Source organism: Aquarana catesbeiana, unplaced genomic scaffold, assembly GCF_042186555.1.
Source record: "Aquarana catesbeiana isolate 2022-GZ unplaced genomic scaffold, ASM4218655v1 unanchor233, whole genome shotgun sequence".
Taxonomy (NCBI): Eukaryota; Metazoa; Chordata; class Amphibia; order Anura; family Ranidae; genus Aquarana; species Aquarana catesbeiana.
In genome coordinates, this window is record NW_027362661.1 from 553,055 (window position 1) to 578,650 (window position 25,596).

Consider the following 25,596-nt stretch of genomic DNA (forward strand, 5'->3'; position numbering starts at 1 on the left):
TAGATCCTCAGCAGAGGGGGGGGGGGAACGTTTCCAATGTAGTGCTATAAGGCATCTTGCCGCCGTTAGTATGTGGCGAACCAATTTTTTATATGGAGTGGGGAGTTTAAGTGGCGATAGACCTAATAGGAAGAATTTTGGGGATGCCTGGACTTGTGTGTCCAAGAGTCGTGCTAGTAATTGTTCGACTGTGGACCAGTAGGGAGTTAACAGTGGGCAGCTCCAGTATATATGTATGAAGGTGCCCCTTGCTCCCCGACATCTCCAACATCTATCGGAACTATTGGGGAAGATGGTGTGGAGAACCTCTGGGGTCATGTACCACAGCAGGAGGATTTTATAGGAGTTTTCTTTGTATAGAGAACACAGTGAACTCTTTGCTGTTTGATTCCATATGATCTGCCATTGTGAAATAGGGAGTTCCTCACCGAGGATCCCCTCCCATTTTATCATGTACCGGTGTTTACCCTGGCCATCCTCAGAGAAGACGTTCAGGATCTTGTATATGCTCGATATGAGGCCCTTCTGGTTATTACCTGCCAAGATAGTGGTTTCAAACGGTGATGGTGGTGAGAAATGTAGGGTGGAAGTTATGGTGAGTGCGTAGTGCCGGATTTGTAAATACCCGTAAAATGCCTGTCTAGGGAGGTCATGTTTTTTTTGTAATTCGGCAAATGGCAATAGTTTCCTAGTTCTGGGGTCCACCAGGTTCCCAAAGTGGAATAAATTCCGGGACGCCCATGGATGTGACATTTGGTAAGTTAGACTATCTGGCACTTTGGGGTTACAGATGAAAGAGGTCAGAAGCGATTTATCTGATGAAAGATCGTGTTTGGGGGCCAGTGTGCGCCACGTCCGTCTCAAATGGGACATGGGACCCAGCATACGTTCAGGGGCTACGTCCGCATTCGTACTCCACAGCAGACTATTTGGATGTATGGGAGCAAGCCATAATTTTTCAATTTCTGTCCATTTGTTGTAAGATTTGTGGTTGTACCATGAGGCTATTGCTCGTAATTGTGCTGCATAATAATATTTAATAATATTAGGGAATGCTAGTCCTCCCTCATTGCGCGACGTCATCAGCACCGATCCCGGAACCCTGTGTCTTTTGTAATTCCATGTATAATGCAGTAAGTCAGATTGGAGTTTTTTCAGTTGGGAGATCGGAATTGGGATGGGTAGTGTTTGGAAGAGGTATAGTAGCCTCGGGAGGATATTCATTTTTATTGAAGCTATTCGGCCTAGTAGTGAGATGTGGTGTTTTTTCCATTGAGTCAGTGAGGATCTTATGGATCGGAACAGTGGTGGAAAGTTTTCTTGATAGAGCGTATTAAATTTAGGTGTGATACACGTACCCAGATACTTCAAGGATTTCGTCTTCCATGTAAATGGAAAATTGGATTTTAAGAGTGAGACCTCCGTGGGGGGGATATTGATGGGAAGGGCCTCTGATTTTGATGCGTTTATCTTATACCCTGAGAGAGCACGAAATCGATCTAGTTCTGTTTGCAAAATCGGGAGAGTAATGTGAGGTTGAGTTAATGTGAGTATGATATCGTCCGCGAAGAGGGAGATTTTAAACTCCCTTCCTCTAACCGATATTCCCCGTATATCCGGATTACTCCTAATGGATGCCGCAAGGGGTTCAACGCATAGTGCAAATAGCAGGGGCGAAAGTGGGCACCCCTGCCTGGTCCCATTTGCTACTGAAAATACCGGGGATAGCGCAAAGGGAGTCCTGACTTTATCTCTTCTTTAACCTCAACTTTAGAATCTCTCAGGTTTCCACTCTGACTATATAATAAAAATGACATCAATTGTAACAATGCAGATAATGTACAGATCCTAATTAGGGATGAGCCGAACACCCCCCTGTTCGGTTCGCACCAGAACATGCGAACAGGAAAAAAATTCGTTCGAACACGCGAACGCCGTTAAAGTCTATGGGACACGAACATGAATAATCAAAAGTGCTAATTTTAAAGGCTAATATGCAAGTTATTGTCAATAAAAGTGTTTGGGGACCTGGGTCCTGCCCCAGGGGACATGGATCAATGCAAAAAAAAGTTTTAAAAACGGCCGTTTTTTCAGGAGCAGTGATTTTAATAATGCTTAAAGTCAAACAATAAAAGTGTAATATCCCTTTAAATTTCATACCTGGGGGGTGTCTATAGTATGCCTGTAAAGGGGCGCATGTTTCCCGTGTTTAGAACAGTCTGACAGCAAAGTGACATTTTGAAGGAAAAAACACATTTAAAACTACCGCGGCTATTGCATTGCCGACAATACACATAGAAGTTCATTGATAAAAACGGCATGGGAATTCCCCACAGGGCAACCCCGAACCAAAATTAAAAAAAATAAATGATGTGGGAGTCCCCCTAAATTCCATACAAGGCCCTTCAGGTCTGGTATGGATATTAAGGGGAACCCCAGCCAAAATTAAAAAAAAAAAATTGACGTGGGGTTCCCCCTAAATTCCATACCAGACCCCCGTGGGGTCCCCCTAAAAATCCATACCAGACCCTTATCCGAGCACGCAACCTGGCAGGCCGCAGGAAAAGAGGGGGGGACGAGAGTGCGCCCCCCCCCCCTCCTGAACCGTACCAGGCCACATGCGCTCAACATTGGGAGGGTGCTTTGGGGTAGCCCCCCAAAACACCTTGTCCCCATGTTGATGAAGACAAGGGCCTCATCCCCACAACCCTGGCCGGTGGTTGTGGGGGTCTGCGGGCGGGGGGCTTATCGGAATCTGGAAGCCCCCTTTAACAAGGGGACCCCCAGATCCCGGCCCCCCCCCTTCACTAAAAAACTGTCAAAAATGTTAAAAATGACAAGAGACAGTTTTTGACAATTCCTTTATTTAAATGCTTCTTCTTTCTTCCTTCATCTTCTTCTGGTTCTTCTGGCTCTTCTGGTTCTTCCTCCGGCGTTCTCGTCCAGCATCTTCTCCGCGGCGTCTTCTATCTTCTTCTCCTCGGGCCGCTCCGCACCCATGGCATGAGGGGGGAGGCTCCCGCTCTTCTCTTCATCTTCTTCTTCATCTTCTTCTTCTTCTTCTTCTCTTCTTCCTTCTTCTCTTCTTCATGTCTTCTCCGGGCCGCTCCGCAGCCATGCTGTGGCATGGAGGGAGGCTCCCGCTGTGTGACGGCGTCTCTTCGTCTGACGGTTCTTAAATAACGGGGGGCGGGGCCACCCGGTGACCCCACCCCCCTCTGACGCACGGTGACATGACGGGACTTCCCTGTGGCATTCCCCGTGACGTCACAGGGAAGTCCCTCAAGTCACCGTGCGTCAGAGGGGGGCGGGGTCACCGGATGGCCCCGCCCCCGTTATTTAAGAACCGTCAGACGAAGAGACGCCGTCACACAGCGGGAGCCTCCCTCCATGCCACAGCATGGCTGCGGAGCGGCCCGGAGAAGACATGAAGAACAGAAGAAGGAAGAAGAGAAGAAGAAGAAGAAGATGAAGAAGAAGATGAAGAAGAGAAGAAGATGAAGAGAAGAGCGGGAGCCTCCCCCCTCATGCCATGGGTGCGGAGCGGCCCGAGGAGAAGAAGATAGAAGACGCCGCGGAGAAGATGCTGGACGAGAACGCCGGAGGAAGAACCAGAAGAGCCAGAAGAACCAGAAGAAGATGAAGGAAGAAAGAAGAAGCATTTAAATAAAGGAATTGTCAAAAACTGTCTCTTGTCATTTTTAACATTTTTGACAGTTTTTTAGTGAAATGGTAGGGGTAAGTACCCCCTTACCATTTCACACAGGGGGGGGGCCGGGATCTGGGGGTCCCCTTGTTAAAGGGGGCTTCCAGATTCCGATAAGCCCCCCGCCCGCAGACCCCCACAACCACCGGCCAGGGTTGTGGGGATGAGGCCCTTGTCTTCATCAACATGGGGACAAGGTGTTTTGGGGGGCTACCCCAAAGCACCCTCCCAATGTTGAGGGCATGTGGCCTGGTACGGTTCAGGAGGGGGGGGGGGCCGCACTCTCGTCCCCCCCTCTTTTCCTGCGGCCTGCCAGGTTGCGTGCTCGGATAAGGGTCTGGTATGGATTTTTGGGGGGACCCCACGCCGTTTTTTTTTTTTTTTTTGGCGCGGGGTTCCCCTTAAAATCCATACCAGACCAGAAGGGTCTGGTATGGAATTTAGGGGGAACCCCACGTCAATTTTTTTTTTTAATTTTGGCTGGGGTTCCCCTTAATATCCATACCAGACCTGAAGGGCCTTGTATGGAATTTAGGGGGACCCCCACATCATTTTTTTTTTTTTTTTATTTTGGTTCGGGGTTGCCCTGTGGGGAATTCCCATGCCGTTTTTATCAATGAACTTCTATGTGTATTGTCGGCAATGCAATAGCCGCGGGTAGTTTTAAATGAGTTTTTTCCTTCCAAATGTCATTTTGCTGTCAGACTGTTCTAAACACGGGAAACATGCGCCCCTTTACAGGCATACTATAGACACCCCCCAGGTACGAAATTTAAAGGGATATTACACTTTTATTGTTTGACTTTAAGCATTAATAAAATCACTGTTCCTGAAAAAACGTCCGTTTTTAAAACTTTTTTTTGCATTGATCCATGTCCCCTGGGGCAGGACCCGGGTCCCCAAACACTTTTTATGACAATAACTTGCATATAAGCCTTTAAAATTAGCACTTTTGATTTCTCCCATAGACTTTTAAAGGGTGTTCCGCGGCATTCGAATTTGCCGCGAACACCCCAAATTGTTCGCTGTTCGGCGAACTTGCGAACAGCCAATGTTCGAGTCGAACATGAGTTCGACTCGAACTCGAAGCTCATCCCTAATCCTAATGATACTATCAGTGATTGTTCCTCATCTACCTGATGATGGTGAGGGATGATGTGACCTTCCTGTATGGAATACTGGGAATACAGAGGACGGGGACATCTCTCTGGTGGGTTCCTGGTATTAGGTGGCTTCATCACACCCTTGTGTCCTTCTGAAAACTCTTCCATCACTCCATATGCCTCATCTTCCTCTTTATAATCTTCTTTAACAACAATATTATCACCCCCGAGGTTTCCACTCTGGATATATTATGAATCACATACTGTAACAAACATGATTGTTTAAAAATAATCACAAGGGATTGTTTCTCATTTACCTGATGATGGTGAGGGATGGTGTGACCTTCCTGTGTGGAATCCCGGGAATACAGAGGACGGGGACATCTCTCTGGTGGGTTCCCATTACTGGATCCATCGGTAGGAAACACACACACTGACTGAATGCATTGTTTCTATGTGTTTATCAGATGATGGGGGATCTAGGTGGACCCTCCGTACTGCTCTCTCCTTTACAATAAAGTCTCCTCTTACCCGGTGATGTGAGGGGTGGCTGATTGTCCATCATGATGTCCTTGTGTGTCCTTCTAAATACTCCCACTCCTCCATGGAGAAATAGACAGTGACATCCTGACACCTTATAGGAACCTGACACACACAATGATACAGTCACCATCCAGACACATCCCTTGTCTGTTACTGGATAATGTCCCAGAATTCCCAGCTCACCTCTCCTCCATGATCTCTCTGGTGACTTCTAGAATCTTCTTTGTATTTCTCTATTCTATCAGGGAGGGAGGTGGAGGCAATGTGATGGTCATATGATCTCCAGACTTCACAGGAGGAAAACTCTAGATCTGAACACAAAGAGCAAAATCAAATGATATTCCCATAATCCTCCTCACCTCACCATTCAGGTCTCCATTTTATTAAAGCCCACACAAGACGCCCACCTTCCGTAGGTTAAAAGCTTGTTGCAGGTATTCTGGCATCATTACATACAATGCAGGACCAACAGTCCCACTTTGCTAGTGAGGATTCCAAGGGTCTGCCCACATCCTAAGAGCATCAGAAAAAAAAAGGAGCAAGATGGAGGGACATTAGGAGGAGCTGTGAGGTTAGTGTGATCTCATAGGACATATAGAAGGACATTTGGATGGGGAGATTTGAGGGGTCCTCTATGTGAGGCTCCTGTGCAAACCAAATCATTGTTCCTGGGTGCGTCCTACCTCTCCTAAACTGAAGAGTGAACTTTGACCTTTACCATACAGAAATCTGTCAGGAATCTGTAAAAGTAAGCTCTCATGTGATCAGGTGACGTGCGGAGGAACGGAGTGTAAATAGCAGACAATTTTCTCCAGAGCTCCTAATGGTGGGGATGGATTTTGCTGAGTGCTGGTGCCAAGTTTCCACCCCCCAGGATCACTGCAGGTGTGGAGAAAAGCTGTGTAAGAGGATATGGAGGAGAGATGAGGAGGAGATCCAGGAATCAGGATAAAGGTCAGGACAAGCAACAGACGAGCGCATCCAAGAGATGAAGTCGGGGTCACTACACAGAAAATAAATCCAAGGAAACAGCAGGAATGATGAGGAATAGCAAGAAGGAGCTCAGAGACCAATGAGAATATTGCTCAGCCAATGGGAGATTATCTCAGCATGACTTACATAATGAAGGAGATGAGGGGGAGGGGAGGAAGTCACTTATGGTGACCATAGAGACATGGAAATTCAGCTGGTTCAGCAGGGATCGGTCACATTTCCATCCATGTGTGGTCACTGCCGGATAAAAGTCACTCCATCAGCGGCTGCAGCCAATAGCTTCATCACTGATCTGTGTATTCTGAGAGCGGAGGAGCGCCCCCCATTTTCAGAATACAATAGTGCAGTGGGGAGGATTCCCCCATCCCCCTCCAATGTGTGGATGGGGGAATCACTTCAGTTTTTTTTCACTCATCCCGCTGGCTGAACGATAAAACTGAACCATGTATGGCCAGATTTGGAAGCAAAATATATTAATCATCAACTGATCCCCCTGAAGGGGTTAATCTACATATTACCTCCTCAACCTCCAGATCCAGAAGTGTCTTCTCTTGTCTTATCAAATGGAATGTCCTGTTTGTATCTGACATCACTTCCTGTCTTCCAAAGAGACTTCCTGTCTTGGTAGAGGTGAGATCACCACCTTGTGGAGCTCAGAGGAACTGCAGCCCTGAGAAACAGCCTTGTGCTGTGTGTGTATGTACTGTATATCCTTCCCCTTTCTCTCCTCCCTGAGTGTGTATAAAGTGGCGGAGCCCTGAGCATGTATGAAGAGGCGGAGCTCTGAGCGTGTATGAAGAGGCGGAACCCTGAGTGTGTATGAAGAGGTGGAGCTCTGAGTGTGTATGAAGAGGCGGAGCTTTGGGTTAGGGATGAGCTTCGTGTTCGAGTCGAACCCATGTTCGAGTCGAACATCGTCTGTTCACCCGTTCGCCGAATTGCGAACGATATGGGCCGTTCGCGCCAAAATCGTGTGGCGCGCCACGGCCCATAATTCACTGCGGCATCGCAGTGCATTGCTGGCTGATGAATGGCCAAGCATGCACTATGACCCGCATGCTTGGCCAATCACAGCTCCGTCTGTAGAGAGAGCTGTAATTGGCCAAAGCCAGGGTGGCTTTGGCCAATTATGGCTCAGGGGGTTTAGTACACGCCCCACACTATATAAGGCAGCCTGCACGGCGGCCCTGTGTAGTGTGTTCCGGCGTTGAGAGACAGAGAGACAGTGTCATTTGATTTAAGTTAGATAGATTAGCAGGACAGTCAGTCAGTTAGCTGCACTTTCAGTTTGTGTATTGTGTAGATATATATGCATCCCAGGTGTTGTATATATATATATATATATATATATATATATATATATACATGTAGCGCTGGTAGATTTTTGATGATAGGCAAATCTAGTGGGTCACTTGTTAGGGGAAGTTAGATTTGCCTCTGTTCCAGCTTGGCTGAGTTGCATGTGGTTCCACACTGTGCCGGTGGGTGTCGTTGTCACCATGGGCCAGTGTTGGAAAAGCAACGTGTTGAAGCGTATGAGTGCTCCTCTGTCCCGGAGATAACTTGGTGGAGGTGGTCCTCCGAGTTGCATTCGGGGAGAGGGTATTTTTGGGACAGACGCCATATTTTGGGGTTCGTTTTTCAGCCACCTGCTGTCCCTCCTGGTCGACAGGTATGTGTTAAGAGTACCACCTCGTGGTCCTCCGTTCCGGAGGCCCACGTCGCTGCAGCGTGTGGGTGGGCCCAGAAGCCTGTCTGGGGCCTACCACAGCAGCAGAGGAACGGTCCTGAGCTGTCTATCCTGAATGAAGAAGCTGGACAACCGAGAAGATCCCAGGGGAGGACCCGTCATGGAAGGATCATGCAGAGTGCTGGTCTGGAGAGGGGCCTGGTGACTCGGTTGGAGGACGTATCCTGAAGTAGTCTTACTGCATAGTACTGCCGGGTTGGCTTAAAGGTTCAAGTACCGTGTCTGACATTCATCGCAAACCAATACATCCTGTGGCAGAGGATCGTACGGGTTTTATTCCAAACAAGTCTGTGGCAGAGACTTTTGTTCGTGCTATGTACTGGCTGCTAGGCAAGTGAGAGATGTCTATTCAGGCGGGCAAAGATTAAATCCTACAAAGGGGAGACTATTCAACTACAAGTGTTCAATTGCAAAGAATGTTCTGAAGAATACTACGGAAAGGTATTTGAGCTTCCCTGCAGCTTTCCTTCGGCCTCTTTCCTGCTACTTCCTTTATTTGTTCATTAAAGCATTGGAAAATATACTCGAGTGTTCAGTGCTTACATCGCCCGGAGGTAAACTCAACGGAACCCTAGACCCGGTGCCGGTGAAACAGAGGTACCGAGAGTGAAGGTAACAGCCCGCTATAAGCCAGCAGCTCCACCGAGAGTTATTGCTACATATATATATATATATATATATATACACTGTATTCAGTTTAGCTAGATCCGTTCCTGTTATTATCTTCCTACTGACAGGCAGGCTTGTGCTGTTACAGTATTTAAAGCTACCTGAAGAAAATTGCTGGTGTTCTTCTGATCCTATTAGTACCACAGTCAGGCAGCTAGACTATTTACAGTTAGTGTAGTGCGTCCTCCTCACAGTGTTTGGCTAAAGCTACAAGTTATTTTAGTGTGACTTCTGCACAGTGTTCAACTAAAGCTACAAGTTAGTGTAGTGTGACCTCTGCACAGTGTTCAGCTAAAGCTACAAGTTGGTGTAGTGTGTCCTCCTCACAGTGTTCAGCTAAAGCTACAAGTTAGTGTAGTGCGTCCTCCTCACAGTGTTCAGCTAAAGCTACAAGTTAGTGTAGTGCGACCTCTGCACAGTGTTCAGCTAAAGCTACAAGTTAGTGTAGTGCACAGTGTTCAGCTAAAGCTACAAGTTAGTGTAGTGCGTCCTCCTCACAGTGTTCAGCTAAAGCTACAAGTTAGTGTAGTGCGTCCTCCTCACAGTGTTCAGCTAAAGCTACAAGTTAGTGTAGTGCGTCCTCCTCACAGTGTTCAGCTAAAACTACAAGTTAGTGTAGTGCGACCTCTGCACAGTGTTCAGCTAAAGCTACAATTTAGTGTAGTGCGTCCTCCTCGCAGTGTTCAGCTAAAGCTATAAGTTAGTGTAGTGCGTCCTCCTCACAGTGTTCAGCTAAAGCTACAAGTTAGTGTAGAGCAACCTCTGCACAGTGTTCAGCTAAAGCTACAAGTTAGTGTAGTGTGTCCTTCTCACAGTGTTCAGCTAAAGCTACAAGTTAGTGTAGTGCGACCTCTGCACGGTGTTCAGCTAAAGCTACAAGTTAGTGTAGTGCGTCCTCTGAACAGTGTTCAGCTAGAACTACAAGTTAGTGTAGTGCACAGTGTTCAGCTAAAGCTACAAGTTAGTGTAGTGCGTCCTCCTCACAGTGTTCAGCTAAAGCTACAAGTTAGTGTAGTGCGACCTCTGCACAGTGTTCAGCTAAAGCTACCTGTAGAAGGTTGGTTGTGTTTTCCTGATCCTATCACTACCGCAGGCAGCTACATTATTTACACATTAGTGTAGTGCGACCTCTGCACAGTGTTCAGCTAAAGCTACAAGTTAGTGTAGTGCGTCCTCTGAACAGTGATCAGCTAAAGCTACAAATTAGTGTAGTGCACAGTGTTCAGCTAAAGCTACAAGTTAGTGTAGTGCATCCTCCTCACAGTGTTCAGCTAAAGCTACAAGTTAGTGTAGTGCGTCCTCTGAACAATGTTCAGCTAAAGCTACAAGTTAGTGTAGTGCGACCTCTGCACAGTGTTCAGCTAAAGCTACCTGTAGAAGGTTGGTGGTGTTTTCCTGATCCTATCACTACCGCAGGCAGCTACATTATTTTAACGTTAGTGTAGTGCGTCCTCTGCACAGTGTTCAGCTAAAGCTACCTGTAAAAGGTTGGTGGTGTTTTCCTGATCCTATCACTACCGCAGGCAGCTACATTATTTACATGTTAGTCTAATGCGACCTCTGCACAGTGTTCAGCTAAAGCTATCTGTAGAAGGTTGGTGGTGTTTTCCTGATCCTATCACTACCACAGGCAGCTAGATTATTTACATGTTAGTCTAATGCGACCTCTGCACAGTGTTCAGCTAAAGCTACCTGTAGAAGATTGGTGGTGTTCTGGAAGGCCAACAAGGAGAGGCAGACAGTCACAAGCCAATAAAAGAGGGCAAGCAGGCTCTGTGTCTAGAGGCAACAGTGCTGGCTGTGGAGACGGTGCATCCTCATCAGCATGTGGCCGTGGGACACGCTTGGCCTTTTTTTCGGCAGCTGGCCGTGTTGAGGCACGGAAGATTTGGTCGAGTGGATGACCAAGCCGTCCTCATTCTCCTCATCCTCTCTCACCCATGCTCTGGGTACTTTGTCTGGCAAAGCAGCTGCCAACGCAACCTCTTCACTCGGCTCAATGGCATCAGTGACTCCTTCCCTAGCCCCATCATGTCCTCCTGAAGAGTCCCTCGAACTGTTTGACCACAGTGTTGGGTACATGCTCCAGGAGGATGCCCAGCGTTTAGAAGGCTCTGATGATGATACTGAGCTAGATGAAGGCAGTAACGTGAGCACGGACAGAGGGGGTGCCCAAGAAAGACAGCAATCTGGCAGTCAGGCTCCCCCTGCTGCAGCATACTGCCAGGTTTGCTCCAGTGATGAGGAGGGAGGGGATGATGAGGTCACTGACTCAAGGTGGGTGCCTGATAGGAGGAGGAGGAGGCACATCACCAACAAGGCAGAATGCCCTCCAGGGGCCAGCCTAAGGGCAGCACACTGACTGCATCACACCGCAAAGCTCCGCATGAGCAGGGTGCTGCTGTCTCTGCGTGTTATTCCAAAAGTTCTTTGGTGTGGGCCTTTTTTGAGACGAGTGCATCAGATCGCTATTTGCAACATATGTCTCAAGCGTATCTCGCGTGGTCAAAACATCTCCCACTTGGGCACCACATGCTTGACCAGACATATGTTGACCTTCCATGCAGTTCGTTGGCAAGTGTATCTAAAAGACCCACACCAAAGAACAAAGAGGACCTCTCCTTGCTCCTCATCAGCTGAGATCTCCAACCCCACTATACCTTCAGTCCTCTCTGAAACCTGCACTGAGAGGAATGAAGGTGTAGAATTAGGTGTGTCACAGCCAAGTACTTGTGGGCAATCTGCTTTCGGTATACCGACGTCAGATTGTACCAGGCAAATTTCCCTGCCCCAGCTGCTGCACTGCCAAAAGAAGTTCGCTCCCAGCCATCCACATGCCCAGCGGTTGAATGCTAGCTTGGCAAAATTGCTAGCTCTTCAATTGCTACCTTTTCAGTTGGTAGACTCTTCCCCCTTCCGCGAGTTTGTGGAATGTGCGGTTTCTCAGTGGCAGGTATCCAAACGCCACTTTTTCTCACGGAAGGCGATTCTCTACCAGCATGTGGAAGGCAATGTCCATGCCTCGCTGGACAGGGTGGTCAGCGGTAAGGTGCATATTACCGCTGACTCATGGTCCAGCAGGCATGGACAGGGATGTTACCTAAGTTTCACGGCGCATTGGGTGACTCTGCTGGCAGCTGGGAAGAATGCAGGACAAGGTGCATTAGTGTTGGAGGTTGTTCTGCCATCACGCCTCCAAAATGCCACTTCTAATGATTCTGACACACCTCTCTCCTCCACCCCCTCCTCTTCTTCTTCCTCCATGGCCTCTTCCTGTGCTTTGTCCTTGGAACCAGCGGTGCTCTGTAGGCAGGCCAAAAGATGCCATGCGGTGCTTGAGCTGGTGTGCTTGGGGGACAGGAGCCACACTGGGGCAGAGGTTCTGTCAGCTCTGCAGGGGCAGGTTCAGAGGTGGTTGACGCCACGGCAACTTAAGGCAGGAATGGTGGTTTGCGACAATAGCACCAACCTCCTCTCCGTCCTCCGACAGGGACAAATCACCCATGTGCCCTGTTTGGCTCACGTCCTTAACTTGGTGGTGCAGCGGTTCTTGGGCAGGTACCCGGGCTTACAGGATGTCCTGAGGCAGGCCAGGCAAGTCTGTGTGCATTTCCGCTGGTCATATAATGCCAGTGCTCGGATGGCAGACCTCCAAAAGGAATTTAACCTGCCCAAGAACCGCCTACTCTGTGACATGCCCACCAGGTGCAACTCAACGTTGGCCATGCTGCAGCGGCTGCACACGCAGCAGAGGGCCATCAATGAGTACCTGTGCGCCTATGGCACCAGGACAGGGTCAGGGGAGCTTGTTTTTTTTCCCCACACCAGTGGGCCATGATCAGGGATGCATGCACTGTCCTGTCACCATTTGAGGAGGCCACGAGGATGGTGAGCAGTGACAGTGCATGCATCAGTGACACTGTCCCCCTTGTCCACCTGTTGGAGCACACGCTGCATGGAATAATGGACAGGGCACTTGAGGCAGAACAGAGGCAGGAAGAGGAGGACTTCCTTAGCTCTTAAGGCCCCCTTTATCCAGACAGTGTTCCTGCGTGCCCGCCGATCACACAGGAGGAGGAGGAGGAGGATTGTGTCAGTATGGAGGTGGAGCCTGGCACTCAGCATCAGCAGCAGTCTTTAAGGGATCATTTACAGTCCCAAGAAACACATGGACTTGTACGTGGCTGGGAGGAGGTTGCTGCGGATCATGTCGTCCTTAGTGACCCAGAGGACACTGGACCGAATGCCTCATCAAACCTACGCTGCATGGCCTCCCTGATCCTGCAAAGCCTGCGGAAGGATCCTCGTATTCGTGGTATCAAGGAAAATGACCAATACTGGCTGGCAACCCTCCTTGATCCACGTTACAAGGGTAAGGTTGCGGACCTTATCTTGCCGTTGCAGAGGGAGCAGAGGATGAAACATCTTCGGGAGGCCTTGCAGAAAGGTCTGTGCAATGCATTCCCAGAGATTGGGAGGTTACAAACTCCTGTTTCTGGACAACGTGTTGCTGAGGCTTCGGTCAGTCAAAGAAGGAGCGGTGGAGAAGGTGGTCGTCTGACCGATGCGTTCAGACAATTTTTAGTCCGCAGCCCCAAGGTCTGATCGGTTCCGGCAACCATCGCCAGCGTCTGTTTTACATGGTGCATGAATACTTAGGGGCAAGATCTGACTTTGGACACCTTTCCCACCGAAAATCCTCTGGGTTACTGGGTCTTGAGGATGGATCACTGGCCAGAGCTTGCACTGTATGCAATTAAGCTACTGGCCTGTCCTGCATCCAGCGTTCTTTCGGAAGGCACATTCAGTGCTGCTGGAAGCTTTGTAACCGATCACAGGGTGCGTCTGTCCACCGACTCGGTCGATCGACTGACCTTCATAAAAATGAATCAGTCTTGGATCACCACCAGCTACCAAGCACCTGATGCTGATGTAACCGAATAAATTTTTTTGAAATGTCAAATTCCTTCAAAGACTGCCTATGCTGATGCTGAGTGACTATCCTGTTATACTGAGTAATTATCCTCTTCCTCCTCAATGATCATGCTGATAACTTGTAAGAACATTTTTGGTTCTGGGCGCCGCCAGTCCCGCCACCAGTGCCTAAGGCCCAATTTTTCAGCCCCTGTTTAACAGGGGCATGTAATTATAATTTTTCATGCAATTCTTTACAGCAGGGCTAGTTCCTGCGCTCCAACTAGAGTATCTGTGAGGGGTTGCAGTGTTGTGGCACCAGCACCAGTGCCTAAGGCCCAATTTTTCAGCCCCTGTTCAACAGGGACATGTAATTAGAATTCTTGATCTAATATTTCACAGCAGGGCCAGTTTCTGTGCCCACCAAGAGTATCTGTGAGGACTTACAGTATTGTGGCACCAGTACCACCACCACCACCACCAAAGGCCCAATTTTTCTGCCCCTGTTCAACAGGGGCATGTAATTACAATTCTTGATCTAATATTTCACAGCAGGGCCTGGGGAGGGCTTACAACACCTAAGGCCCAGATTTCTGCTGAGTATATAGGGCAGGCCCCTACTTTCAAACATCCAGCTTACAAACGACTCCTACTTGCAAACGGAAGGAGACAACAGGAAGTGAGATGAAATCTACCCCTAGGAAGGGAAATTCTCTCCTGTAAGAGTTAATATGGGAAAAACTTTTCTCCTTTCCACTGCTGTTTCCACTGATGCTTTATCACCAATCCTTGTTTCACAAAAAACCCCAAATTTTCAAAAAACATTTGTCATTGGGACAAAAAGTGAGGTGAAATTCTTCTGAAGAGGAGCACAGACAGCAAAACAAATGTCACAGGGGTGATAACCTTTCCCTATGTTTTCCAAAAAGCTTAAAATAGATTTTTTGGCTGGAGCTAAACATGTTAAAAATGTACCCGTTCAAAATTACAAACAGATTCTACTTAACAACAAACCTACAGTTCCTGTCTTGTTTGCACCGCCTGCATACTGCTGTTCAGAGTATATAGGGCCTGGGGCCACACACCTTTCCTTTTTTAATTTGGGTGCGGGGTTCCCCTTAATATCCATACAAAACCCAAAGGGCCTGGTAATGGACTGGGGGGTACCCATACTGTTTGTCTCACTGATTTTCATCCATATTGCCAGGACCCGACATTACATTAAAGCCGCAAGCAGTTTTAAATGACTTTTTTCCTTTAAAATTTACATTTTGTGCAGGGACTGTTCTAAGCACGGGAAACACGCGCCACTTTACAGGCATACTATAGACACCCCTCAGGTACGATATTTAAAGGAATATTTCACTTTTTTTTTTTGTTACTTTAAGCATCATTAAAATCACTGCTCCCGAAAAACGGCCGTTTTTAAACGTTTTTTTTGCATTGATACATGTCCCCTGGGGTAGGACTCGGGTCCCCAAACCCTTTTTAGGACAATACCATGCAAATTAGCCTTTAAAATGAGCACTTTTGATTTTGAACGTTCGAGTCCCATAGACGTCAATGGGGTTCTAACGTTCGTGCGAATTTTCAGTCCATTCGCAGGCTCTGGTGCGAACTGAACTGGGGGGGTGTTTGGCTCATTCCTACTTTGGGTGTGTATGAAGAGGCGGAGCTCTGAGTGTGTATGAAGAGGAGGAGCTCTGAGTGTGTATGAAGAGGAGGAGCTCTGAGTGTGTGTGAAGAGGCGGAGCCCTGAGTGTGTATGAAGAGGAGGAGCTCTGAGTGTGTAAGAAGAGGAGGAGCTCTGAGTGTGTATGAAAAGGAGGAGCTCTGACTGTGTATGAAGAGGCGGAGCTCTGAGTGTGTATGAAGAGGCGGAGCTCTGAATGTGTATGGAGAGGCGGAGCTCTGAGTGTGTATGAAGAGGCGGAGCCCTGAGTGTGTATGAAGAGGCAGAGCTCTGAGTGTTTATGAGGAGGCGGAGCTCTGAGTGTGTATGAAGAGGCGGAGCTCTGAGTGCTATGAAGAGGTGGAGCTCTGAGTGTGTATGAAGAGGCGGAGCCCTGAGTGTGTATGAAGAGGCGGAGCCCTGAGTGTGTATGAAGAGGCCAAGCCCTGAGCATGTATGAAGAGGCGGAGCCCTGAGTGTGTATGAAGAGGCAGAGCCCTGAGTGTGTATGAAGAGGCGGAACCCAGAGTGTGTATGAAGAGGAGGAGCTCTGAGTGTGTATGAAGAGGAGGAGCTCTGAGTGTGTATGAAGAGGCGGAGCGCTGAGTGTGTATGAGGAGGCGGAGCTCTGAGTGTGTATGAAGAGGCAGAGCTCTGAGTGTGTATGAAGAGGCGGAGCTCTGAGTGTTATGAAGAGGCAGAGCCCTGAGTGTGTATGAAGAGGCGGAGCTCTGAGTGTGTATGAAGGGGAGGAGCTCTGAGTGTGTATGAAGAGGCGGAGCTCTGAGTGTGTATGAAGAGGCGGAGCTCTGAGTGTGTATGAAGAGGCGGAGCTCCTGCTGGAACAGCGATCGGAGGAGGAGTCTAGGAGGGAGATGACAGAAAGCTCAGCAGACTTGCAGGAGTGAGCGAGGAGGATCCAGTTCCTTTGCCATCGGAGGTGAGGAGAGTGTGAAGGATGTTGGTGACTCTGGTAGATGAAAAGCTGGGAGTCATATTACTCTGGTGAGTGGGGAAGCACTACTAAGGGGGCGCCCTCACCATCACGTGTGTAAGAGGTGGAAGAAGGCGTGGCTACACTACAGCTGGCACAGTTTGGAGCACCGAGAACTTTACACCTTATCAACTTTTCATTGATTGGTGGATTTTTTAAAGAAGTAGATGTAAAGTGGAAGCAGTGGACTTGCAGAGAACACTATATTGAGCACAGAATATTGTAAGATTACATGAATTTGCATAGATTTTTAGTTTATTTAATATATCAGCAAATATTATAAGATTAAAGAAGTAGGTGTAAAGTGGAAGCAGTGGATCTGCAGGGAACAGCATCTTGAGCACAAAGCACTTTATGTTGTATATGAATTTGCACATGGATCAGTTTACTTAATTCACCATAATATCGATGAAGTAGGTGTAAAGTGGAAGCAGTAGATCTGCAGAGAATATTATTTGAGCCCCTAGCACTTTATATATGAATGTCTCCACATATTTTAGTGTATTTGTGATGATTTATGTGCACACACAATAGGACAGCGCTGTGACACATAATGCTCTTCTAGTTGATAAAGGGAATACTTACCTTTGTTACAGCAGCAGTCCGGTATAAGTTATTTTTGTAGGTATTTGAGTTGTTACACATAGCGCGGGTTTTATTCTATTTATATTGGTGACATAATTGCCCAAATCTGGGGATCAGGAGCCATTTCCACCCTTTACTCTCGGCTGGGGTTCTTTGTATCCATATAACAGATGTTCTACATGACTAAATCTGCAATCAATTTTACTGCAAAATCAAAGGGGCCAAAATGTCTCCCCCCCGAGCAGTAATATATTTCTATACCCCTTGGTGGGAGTGGAGATGACCCATCTATAAGGATATACAGTATATACACACATAGCAGAGATGTTTCTTGGGGCTGCAGTTCCTCTGAACGCCACAAGGTGGTGATCTAATTTCTATCCAGGCAGAAAGTCTCTATGGAATACAGACAGGAAGTGATGTCAGATACAGGCAGGAAGTTCTATGTAATACGAAGTACAAAGGAGACATTGCTGGAAGAAGCAGTAGAGGAGGTAATAAGATCTTATTTTCTATTTACACCCAGTAACCCCCCGTCATGTCCGTCCTCTTCCTCCATAGTCACTGTGATGTCTTTTATCTCCAGCAGATGATGATACACACATATATAGTGTGGAAATGTAGAATAACCTCTTCAGGGGGATCAGTTCATGAATAATATATTTTGCTTCCAAATCTGGCCATACATGGTTCAGTTTTATCGTTCATCCAGCGGGATGAGAGGAAAAAAACTGAAGTGATTCCCCCATCCACACATTGGAGGGGGATGGGGGAATCCTCCCCGCTGCACTATTGTATTCTGACAATACATTTTAGTGTAAATATGAGATCTGAATCCTTTTTGACCCCAGATCTCATATTTAAGAGGTCCTGTAATGCTTTTTTTTTCTATTACAAGGGATGTTTTATAGGAATAAAAGTGACACAATTTTATTTAAAAAAAAAAGTGAAAAGTGTAAAAAATAAAAGGTAAAATAAATAAGAAAAAACATTTTTTAAACGTGCCCCGTCCCGCCGAGCTCGCGTACAGAAGCAAACACAAACGTGAGTAGCGCCCACATATGAAAACGGTGGTCAAACCACACATGTGAGGTATCGCCGCAATCAGTAGAGCGAGAGCAATAATTGTAGCACTAGACCTTCTCTGTAACGCAAAACATGCAACCTGTAGAAATTTTTTAAAAGTCGCCTATGGAGATTTTTAAGGGTAAAAGTTTGTCACCATTCCACGAGCGGGCACAATTTTGAAACGTGACATGTTGGGTATCAATGCACTCGGCGTAACATTATCGTTCACAATATATATATAAAAAAAAATTGGGCTAACTTTACGGTTGTCTTATTTTTTAATTCAAAAAAGTGTATTTTTTCCAAAAAAAAAAGTGCGCTTGTAAGAGCGCTGCGCAAATACGGTGTGACAGAAAGTATTGCAACGACCGCCATTTTATTCTCTAGGGTGTTAGGAAAAAAATGTGTAATGTTTGGGGGTTCTAAGTAATTTTCTAGCAATAAAACCTGTTTTTAACTTGTAAACAACAAATCTCAGAAAGATGCTAAGTGGTTAATCTGGAGTACCCTTATGGGGTCAGCACGTTGCTGAGGTTCTTTCCTTTAGTGATTCTTTCTCTAAGTGATTCTTTATACAAGTGATTTGCACTTCAAGCTCTGCACTTCAGTGATTGCACAAAGTGAACATACATAGCAAACTGCACTGAAAAGTACAAAACAGGCTGCAGGTGACCCGTCTCTCTATTAAGCTCTCCTTCCACTCTGTAACATGTGCTCTCTACAACTTGTGTCCTCTTTCCTCCATCCCTCTTCTCCACCCGTCAGTTTATATATATATATATATATATATATATAAAATCACGCTCCTTTCTGTCCTCTCCCTATTACTGCACTAACCAACTCTTGCTCATTCTACACCCACATGCTGATAAAACCTCCAGGGCGCTGGGGCATGTCTCTTCATATAAATCACACTGCCACATTACCTCCCTCACCCTTCTGCTTCTCCTAACCTCTGGTGACAAATCCCCAAACGCTGGGCCTCCATAACTGTGCCCAACGCTCCCATCACCCCACACCCTCTGGCAGCAGCTGCAATACACAGAACTTGGTCTCAATTCCTCTTTTACCCAAAACCAGCCTTCCCTTCTCCTGTGCCCTCTGGAATGCCCGCTCTGTCTGTAACAAACTCACCGCCCTCCACAGCCTCTTTATCACAAATTTTTTTAACCTACTTGCCATTACCGAAACCTGGCTTCATGAGTCTGACACTGCTTCTCCCGCTTCCCTCTCCCATGGCATCCTTCTCTGGACTCACTCCCCCAGACCCAGTGGATGAAAGGGTGGCAGAGTGGGAATCCTTTAATGGGGCGTACACACGGTCGGACTTTTCGGGTACAAAAGTCCGACAGCCCGTTCGATAAACTTTCAACGGACTTTTGACGGACTTGCGGTGGACTTTCTAACGAATGGACTTGACTACATACGATCACACAAAAGTCAGACAGATTTGTACGTGATGACGTACACCGGACTAAAATAAGGAAGTTGATAACCAGTAGCCAATAGCTGCCCTAGCGTCGGTTTTTGTCCGTCGGACTAGCCTACAGACGAGCGGATTTCTGGGTCCGGCAGAGTTACGACGTAAAGATTTGAAGCATGTTCGTCAGATTTGCGATTGGAAAAGTCCGCTGAAAGTCCGGGGAAGCCCACACACGATCGGATTGTCCGCCGGATTTGGTCCATCGGCGTCCGTCGGACTCTTGTAGCCGAAAAGTCTGACCGTGTGTACGCCCCATTATCCCCACACAGCACCTGTCATATACTTCACCCACCTCCCTCTCTGACACTCTCTTCTTTTGAGGCACATTGTATTTGTCTATTTCTTTATCGTACATCACGGGACACAGAGCACCATAATAATGACTATGTGGGTTATACGCTTAGCTTTAGGTGATTGGACACTGGCAACCAATAGTAAGACGGTTCCTCCCATATAACCCCTCCTATACAGGAAGTGCCTCAGTTTTTTCGCCAGTGTGTTGAAGGTGATGGTCATGGCTGTTGAAGCTCTTCAAATTTCTTCAAAGAATGTCCCACTGAGGATGTTATAATCGGATCCATTCGGATGGCATAACAAAGTGGATGGTACCCGAACCTTGGTTCAAGAACGAGGTGTTGCTTGTAATGTGTCCTATATAGGCGCTGGACCCTTGTTAAGTTGGTATTCCTGGTCAATCTTGCCCAAGGTAAACCAGAAAGGGTGCTTTACAGGTCCAGGGGTATGGACCCCAATATATGGGGGACCCGGTCCCTGAAGGTCCCTAGAGGCGCTACCCGCCGTGATAGGGGAAGATTGGGCCTGGTAAGACAGGCCCTGCTGCTTGGGATGGTGAGTACTCCCTTTGGGATTTTATATTTATATATGTATTTCCCTTTGTAACTGCTGGTATAAGCCTTGAGCCTGTGTCTAAGATTACAGAAGGGCGTTTTGGCGCGCATTTTTTAATTCTGTCGTGCGCGGGGTGCGCATGTGCGCGCGCCACATGTCTGTCGCCGGCGTGTGTGTGCGCCCCTGGTGTGCGCATGCGCCGCTGCTGTGCGCGTCGCAGGTGCACCGCGTACGTCAGGACGGCGCATGCGCCGTGCGGTAGGCGTGCCGCCGATCGCTGAAGTGCGCGCTCACTCTCAAGCTAGTGCTTATAGGCATGGAGCTCCTGGCGTGCGCGTGGACAAACACAGAGCGATTGTTGGGCACGTGAGTCTGGTGGTCTTGGACACAGTGTGACAGGTTTAAGGCTGGTTATAGTTTGTGGGGAGTACGCCTTGTTTATTCCTCGTGTGTAAGCAATGTCTTCCAGAAAACGAGGTATAGGGAACAAGTAGGGCTGGGAGATTTTCTTTAAAAAAAAAATCTTCGATTCTCTTAAAAAAAACTCGATTCACGATTCGAATCGAGTTTTTTTTTGGAAACCGCGCTGGTCCCGAGGCGCTGCGGGTATGAGCTTTTAGGCGAGGCCGCGGCTTCAGCCTAGTCCGCGGCGTCCGGCCTAGCGGACTAGGCCAAAGCCGCGGCCTCACCTAAAAACTCCTTGCCCGCAGCTCTTCAGGCCCGGCGCAGTGTCCGCACCGGTCCGGAGGTGCCGCGGGCATGAATTTTTAGGCGAGGCCGCGGCTTCGGCCTAGTCCGCGGCGTCCGGCCGTAGCCGCAGACTAGGCCGAAGCCGTGGACTCGCCTAAAAACTCATGCCCGCAGCGCCTCCAGACCGGCGCGGTGAAAAAAAAAAAATCGATTTGCTTAAATTTTGAATCGATTTGACCTCTCAACTCAATTCAAGATTTAAATCGATTTTTTTCCCAGCCCTAGGAACAAGGCAAGCACAGGGGTAAGAGTCCCTCCGCAAAAAGTAGAAGACCAACCCCATGCTGATGCAGCCTCAGTTTCTCCTGAAAGACCTGCGGCATCTGGCCTAGCTGAGCCATTGCACTTGTCAGGCATAGTGGCCACTACTAGTGTACCTGCCTCGTCTTATGTTACAATGGATGATTTGGCATCAGCCTTAGCAGGCCTTGAGGGCAAAATAGCTGGCATGATTACCTCTGTAACACAGGGGGGGAGGAAGCGTAATAGATCTCCCTCTCCTGAGCCTGGCCCAAGTGGAGAGTCACTAGAGCACCAGGACTCTTATAGCCAGATGGGTCCAGGTGATCTGGAACCAGAATGGGCAGAGGATGTGGAAGAAGTGGTCATAAAGGACCTAGAGGAAGGAGAGGCTGAAGAATCCTCGGGTGAGGACTCTGGCTCTGAAGAGCCAATTTCAGCCTCCCATTCCCCAAAATTGTTTATCCAATCTCTAATGGAGATGGTACGAATTGGGTTTAAGTTACCCCCGGTTCAGGAGTCTGCACTCTCCTGTTCTACTTTGGGATCTTTGCGACCTCAGCAAATTTCCCAAGCGTTCCCGTTGCATCCGTTACTGGAGCAGGTGGTTTACGTGGACTGGGAGCACCCTGACAGGATATACTTACATCCAAAAAGGTTTTCTGTCTTATATCCTATGGAGGAGAAGTTCAGGAAAAAATGGAGCACACCCTTGGTGGACGCTGCCATATCTTCTGTGAATAAAAGTTTAACCTGTCCAGTGGATAATGCCCAGGTATTCAAGGATCCGGCTGATAAAAAGCTAGAGTCCTTATTAAAGGCCTCCTTTTCGGTGGCTGGTGCAGCAGTTCAGCCAGCAGTCGCAGCTATTGGGATTTGCCAATCACTAAAGGATCGCTTTAAGAAGTTGGTAAAGAACATACCTTGCCAGGAGGAATCTGCTGAGGAGTTATCAGAGATCCCTCATGTTTTGCGGTAGACGCATTGAAAGACTCAATCCAACAGATGTCTCGTTTTGCGTAACTGTCAGTTCATATGCGCAGAGTATTGTGGCTAAAGAACTGGTCTGCTGAGATGCCATGTAAAAGGCTACTCACAGCTTTCCCATTTCATTGAGAGCGCCTGTTTGGCGAGGATCTGGATAAATACATCCAAAAGATCTCTGGAGGAAAGAGTGCCCTGCTTCCTATTAAAAAGAAAGGGAAGCAACCCTCTTATAAAATTCCTAATGCTCCAGGACCTGGTGCTTCTTTCCCTATGCGGTATCGAGGGCCTCAGCCATCTGGGTTTAAAAGACCCCAGGGCCAGAAGAAACCCTGGGCCCCAAAAACACCCAAGCCCAACTCCAAGTCTACCTTGTGAAGGGACGCCCCCGCTCTCACGAGTGGGGGGCAGGCTTCGGCTGTTTGGGGAGGCCTGGGAAGAACTGGTTCAAGACAGATGGGTCATTTCCACTGTAAAATACGGTTACAGAATAGAGTTCAGGGAGATTCCCCGAACCGGTTTCTGTACTCGAGGGTCCTGTCGGATCCAGAGAAGAGAAGATACCTATTCCTAGCTTTACACCATCTGCTGACGCAGGGGGTAATTGTAAAGGTTCCACACGAGGAAAGATTCAAGGGGTTTTACTCAAACCTATTCACCGTGCCAAAACCAAATGGGGAAGTAAGGCCCATTTTGGACCTCAAGGCTCTCAACTTCTTTGTAGATGTCTGATCCTTCCGCATGGAGTCGGTTCGTTCAATAATAAAGTCTCTGAGAAAGGGAGACTATTTAGCGTCCATAGATATCAAGGACGCGTACCTTCATGTGCCGATATTCGGTCCACATCAGAGGTTCTTACGTTTCGCTGTAGAGGGCAGTCATTTCCAATTTGTGGCACTACCTTTCGATTTGGCCACGGCCCCCAGGGTCTTCACAAAGATTTTGGCCCCAGTATTGGCCTCCCTAAGGTCTCAAAGAGTCTCCGTAGTAGGATATCTGGACGATCTTCTAAGGGAATGCTCTCGCCCCATACTAGTTCAAAACGTGTCAAGAACAGTACGGTTTTTACAACGCTTAGGTTGGATGCTAAATATGGACAAGTCAGCTCTTTGTCCGACCCAAACCTTGGTGTATCTGGGTCTGGTCTTGGACACCGCCCAAGAAAAGGTGTTTCTTCCACCCTTAAAGGTCGCCTCCATAGTGGAACTCATACAGAAGGTGAAAAAAGAATTAACCCCTTCTATTCGGTTGTGCATGAGATTACTGGGCAAGATGGTGTCATCTTTCAGCACAGTGCCATATGCACAGTTCTACTCCAGAGTGTTCCAGAACAGTATTCTAAAAGCCTGGGACAAGTCAGCTCGAACCCTGGATCAGCCTATGGTTCTATCACCACAGGTTCTATGGAGCCTCTCTTGGTGGTAAAAACCAGCAACTTAAAATGAGGAAAATCTTTTCCACCGGTAGACTGGAAAGTTGTAACCACGGACGCCAGTCTTCTCGGCTGGGGAGAGGTCCTAGAGGAAGCGTCTGTTCAGGGAATATGGTCCCAGACAGAAAGTACTCTGCCCATCAATCTATTAAAGATCAGGGCAGCTCGCCTGGCCCTGCGATTCTGGACGTCCAGATTGTGGGGTCTTCCTGTCAGAGTCCAGTCTGACAACTCCACAGTAGTGGCATATATCAACCACGAGGGAGGTACCAGGAGTCAGGCAGCCCAAAGAGAGGTAGATCATATACTAACCTGGGCAGAAAAACATGTGCCGTTTCTGTCGGCAGTGTTTATTCCGGGGGTGGACAATTGGCAGGCGGATTTCCTAAGTCGCCAAAAATTGTTACCAGGGGAATGGTCCCTGCATCCCGAGGTTTTTCTACAGATCTGCCAATACTGGGGGACCCCAGATGTGGATCTGCTGGCATCCAGATTCAATGCCAAGCTGGACAGGTTTGTATCCAGGACCAAGGATCCGCTTGCTGTCGGGATAGACACATTAGTAGTTCCTTGGGATCAGTATTCTCTGATACATGCCTTCCCTCCGATCCAAATTCTGCTGCACTTACTACGCAGAATACGGGAGGAACGGAGGCCGGTGATCTTGGTGGCCCAGGAGATCATGGTACTGGGAGATTGTGAAATTGGCAGTAGGGGACCCGTTGGTCCTTCCTTGCCGTCCAGACCTGTTGTCTCAAGGGCCCATATTCCATCCTTCTTTACGGTTGCTGAATTTGATGGCCTGGCTATTGAGACCAGACTATTGAAAGACTGTGGTGTTATGGGTTCAGTCTTGTCCACTTTGATAAACGCTAGAAAGTCAGTTTCTAGAGCTATCTATTATAGAGTCTGGAAGTCATACATTTCTTGGTGTGAGAAAAGGAAATGGAACCCTCGTAGGTATACGATTGGAAGTTCTCGCTTTTCTTCAAACAGGAGTAGACTTGCAGCTCGCTTTAGGCACAATTAAGGGACAGATTTCAGCCTTATCGTTTTTTTTCCAAAGACCAATTGCATCCCATTCTTTGGTGCGAACCTTTGTCAAGGGAGTGGCACACCTGAGGCCGCTGCTTAAACCACCTTTATGTCCTTGGGACCTAAATTTGGTACTGTCAGCCTTACAGAGTCAGCCCTTTGAACCTATTAGGCATATCCCTTTTGTCCTATTGACCAGGAAATTAGTTTTCCTAATGGCTATAACATCGGCTAGAAGGGTGTCAGAATCGGCCGCCCTTTCTTGCAAAGAACCTTTTATGGTTCTTCATCAGGACAGAGTGGTCATGCGCCCTCGTCCGGATTTTCTACCGAAGGTGGTTTCCAAATTTCATTTGAATCAGGATATCATTTTACCTTCCTTTTTTCCAAACCCTAAGACTAGGGAGGAAAGGTCGCTTCACTCACTGGATGTGGTGAGGGCGATAAAGGTTTTCTTGGAAATGTCAGCTCTCTTTCGGAAGACTGACTGTTTTTTTGTCTTGCCTGAGGGTCCTAAGAAAGGACAGCCGGCAACAAGTTCAACTATATCCAGGTGGATTTGTCAGGCTATTATCCAGGCGTATGGATTAAAGCACAGGGTTCCACCCCAGGATTTAAGAGCACACTCCACTAGAGGGGTTAGTGCATCATGGGCAGTACGCTAGCAGGTGTCTATGGCTCAGGTTTGCAAAGCGGCCGCTTGGTCTTCAGTTTATACATTCACCAGGTTTTACCAGGTGGATGTGAGATCTCAAAAAGAGACTGTTTTTGGCCACAGCGTGTTGCAGGCAGCTTTATAGTCTCGGGCCCGTTGGGCTTAGGGATA

At 47.8% G+C, this 25,596-nt stretch overlaps 2 protein-coding genes across 3 annotated transcripts in view; one reads left to right on the forward strand and one right to left on the reverse strand.

The window, feature by feature from the left end:
• LOC141121838 (uncharacterized) overlaps positions 1 to 25,596 on the reverse strand; it is a 165,621-nt gene that overhangs the window by 73,358 nt on the left and 66,667 nt on the right. The window contains exons 1-2 of one of the 2 annotated variants that reach the window (XM_073611570.1): positions 6,864 to 6,950; positions 5,536 to 5,663 (exon numbers count right to left, since the gene is read on the reverse strand). The exons of the other annotated variant lie outside the window; for it this stretch is intronic. The gene's annotated coding sequence lies outside the window, so the exon portion shown is untranslated. Of the gene's footprint in view, positions 1 to 5,535; positions 5,664 to 6,863; positions 6,951 to 25,596 lie in introns of those variants that run through there. 2 annotated transcript variants of the gene reach the window in all.
• LOC141121880 (uncharacterized) overlaps positions 17,312 to 25,596 on the forward strand; it is a 38,939-nt gene continuing 30,654 nt past the window's right edge. Inside the window, exon 1 of the mRNA XM_073611637.1 lies at positions 17,312 to 17,423. Within this exon, the coding sequence (XP_073467738.1) occupies positions 17,328 to 17,423 (96 nt within the window). The 5' untranslated portion in view covers positions 17,312 to 17,327. The remainder of the gene's footprint in view (positions 17,424 to 25,596) is intronic.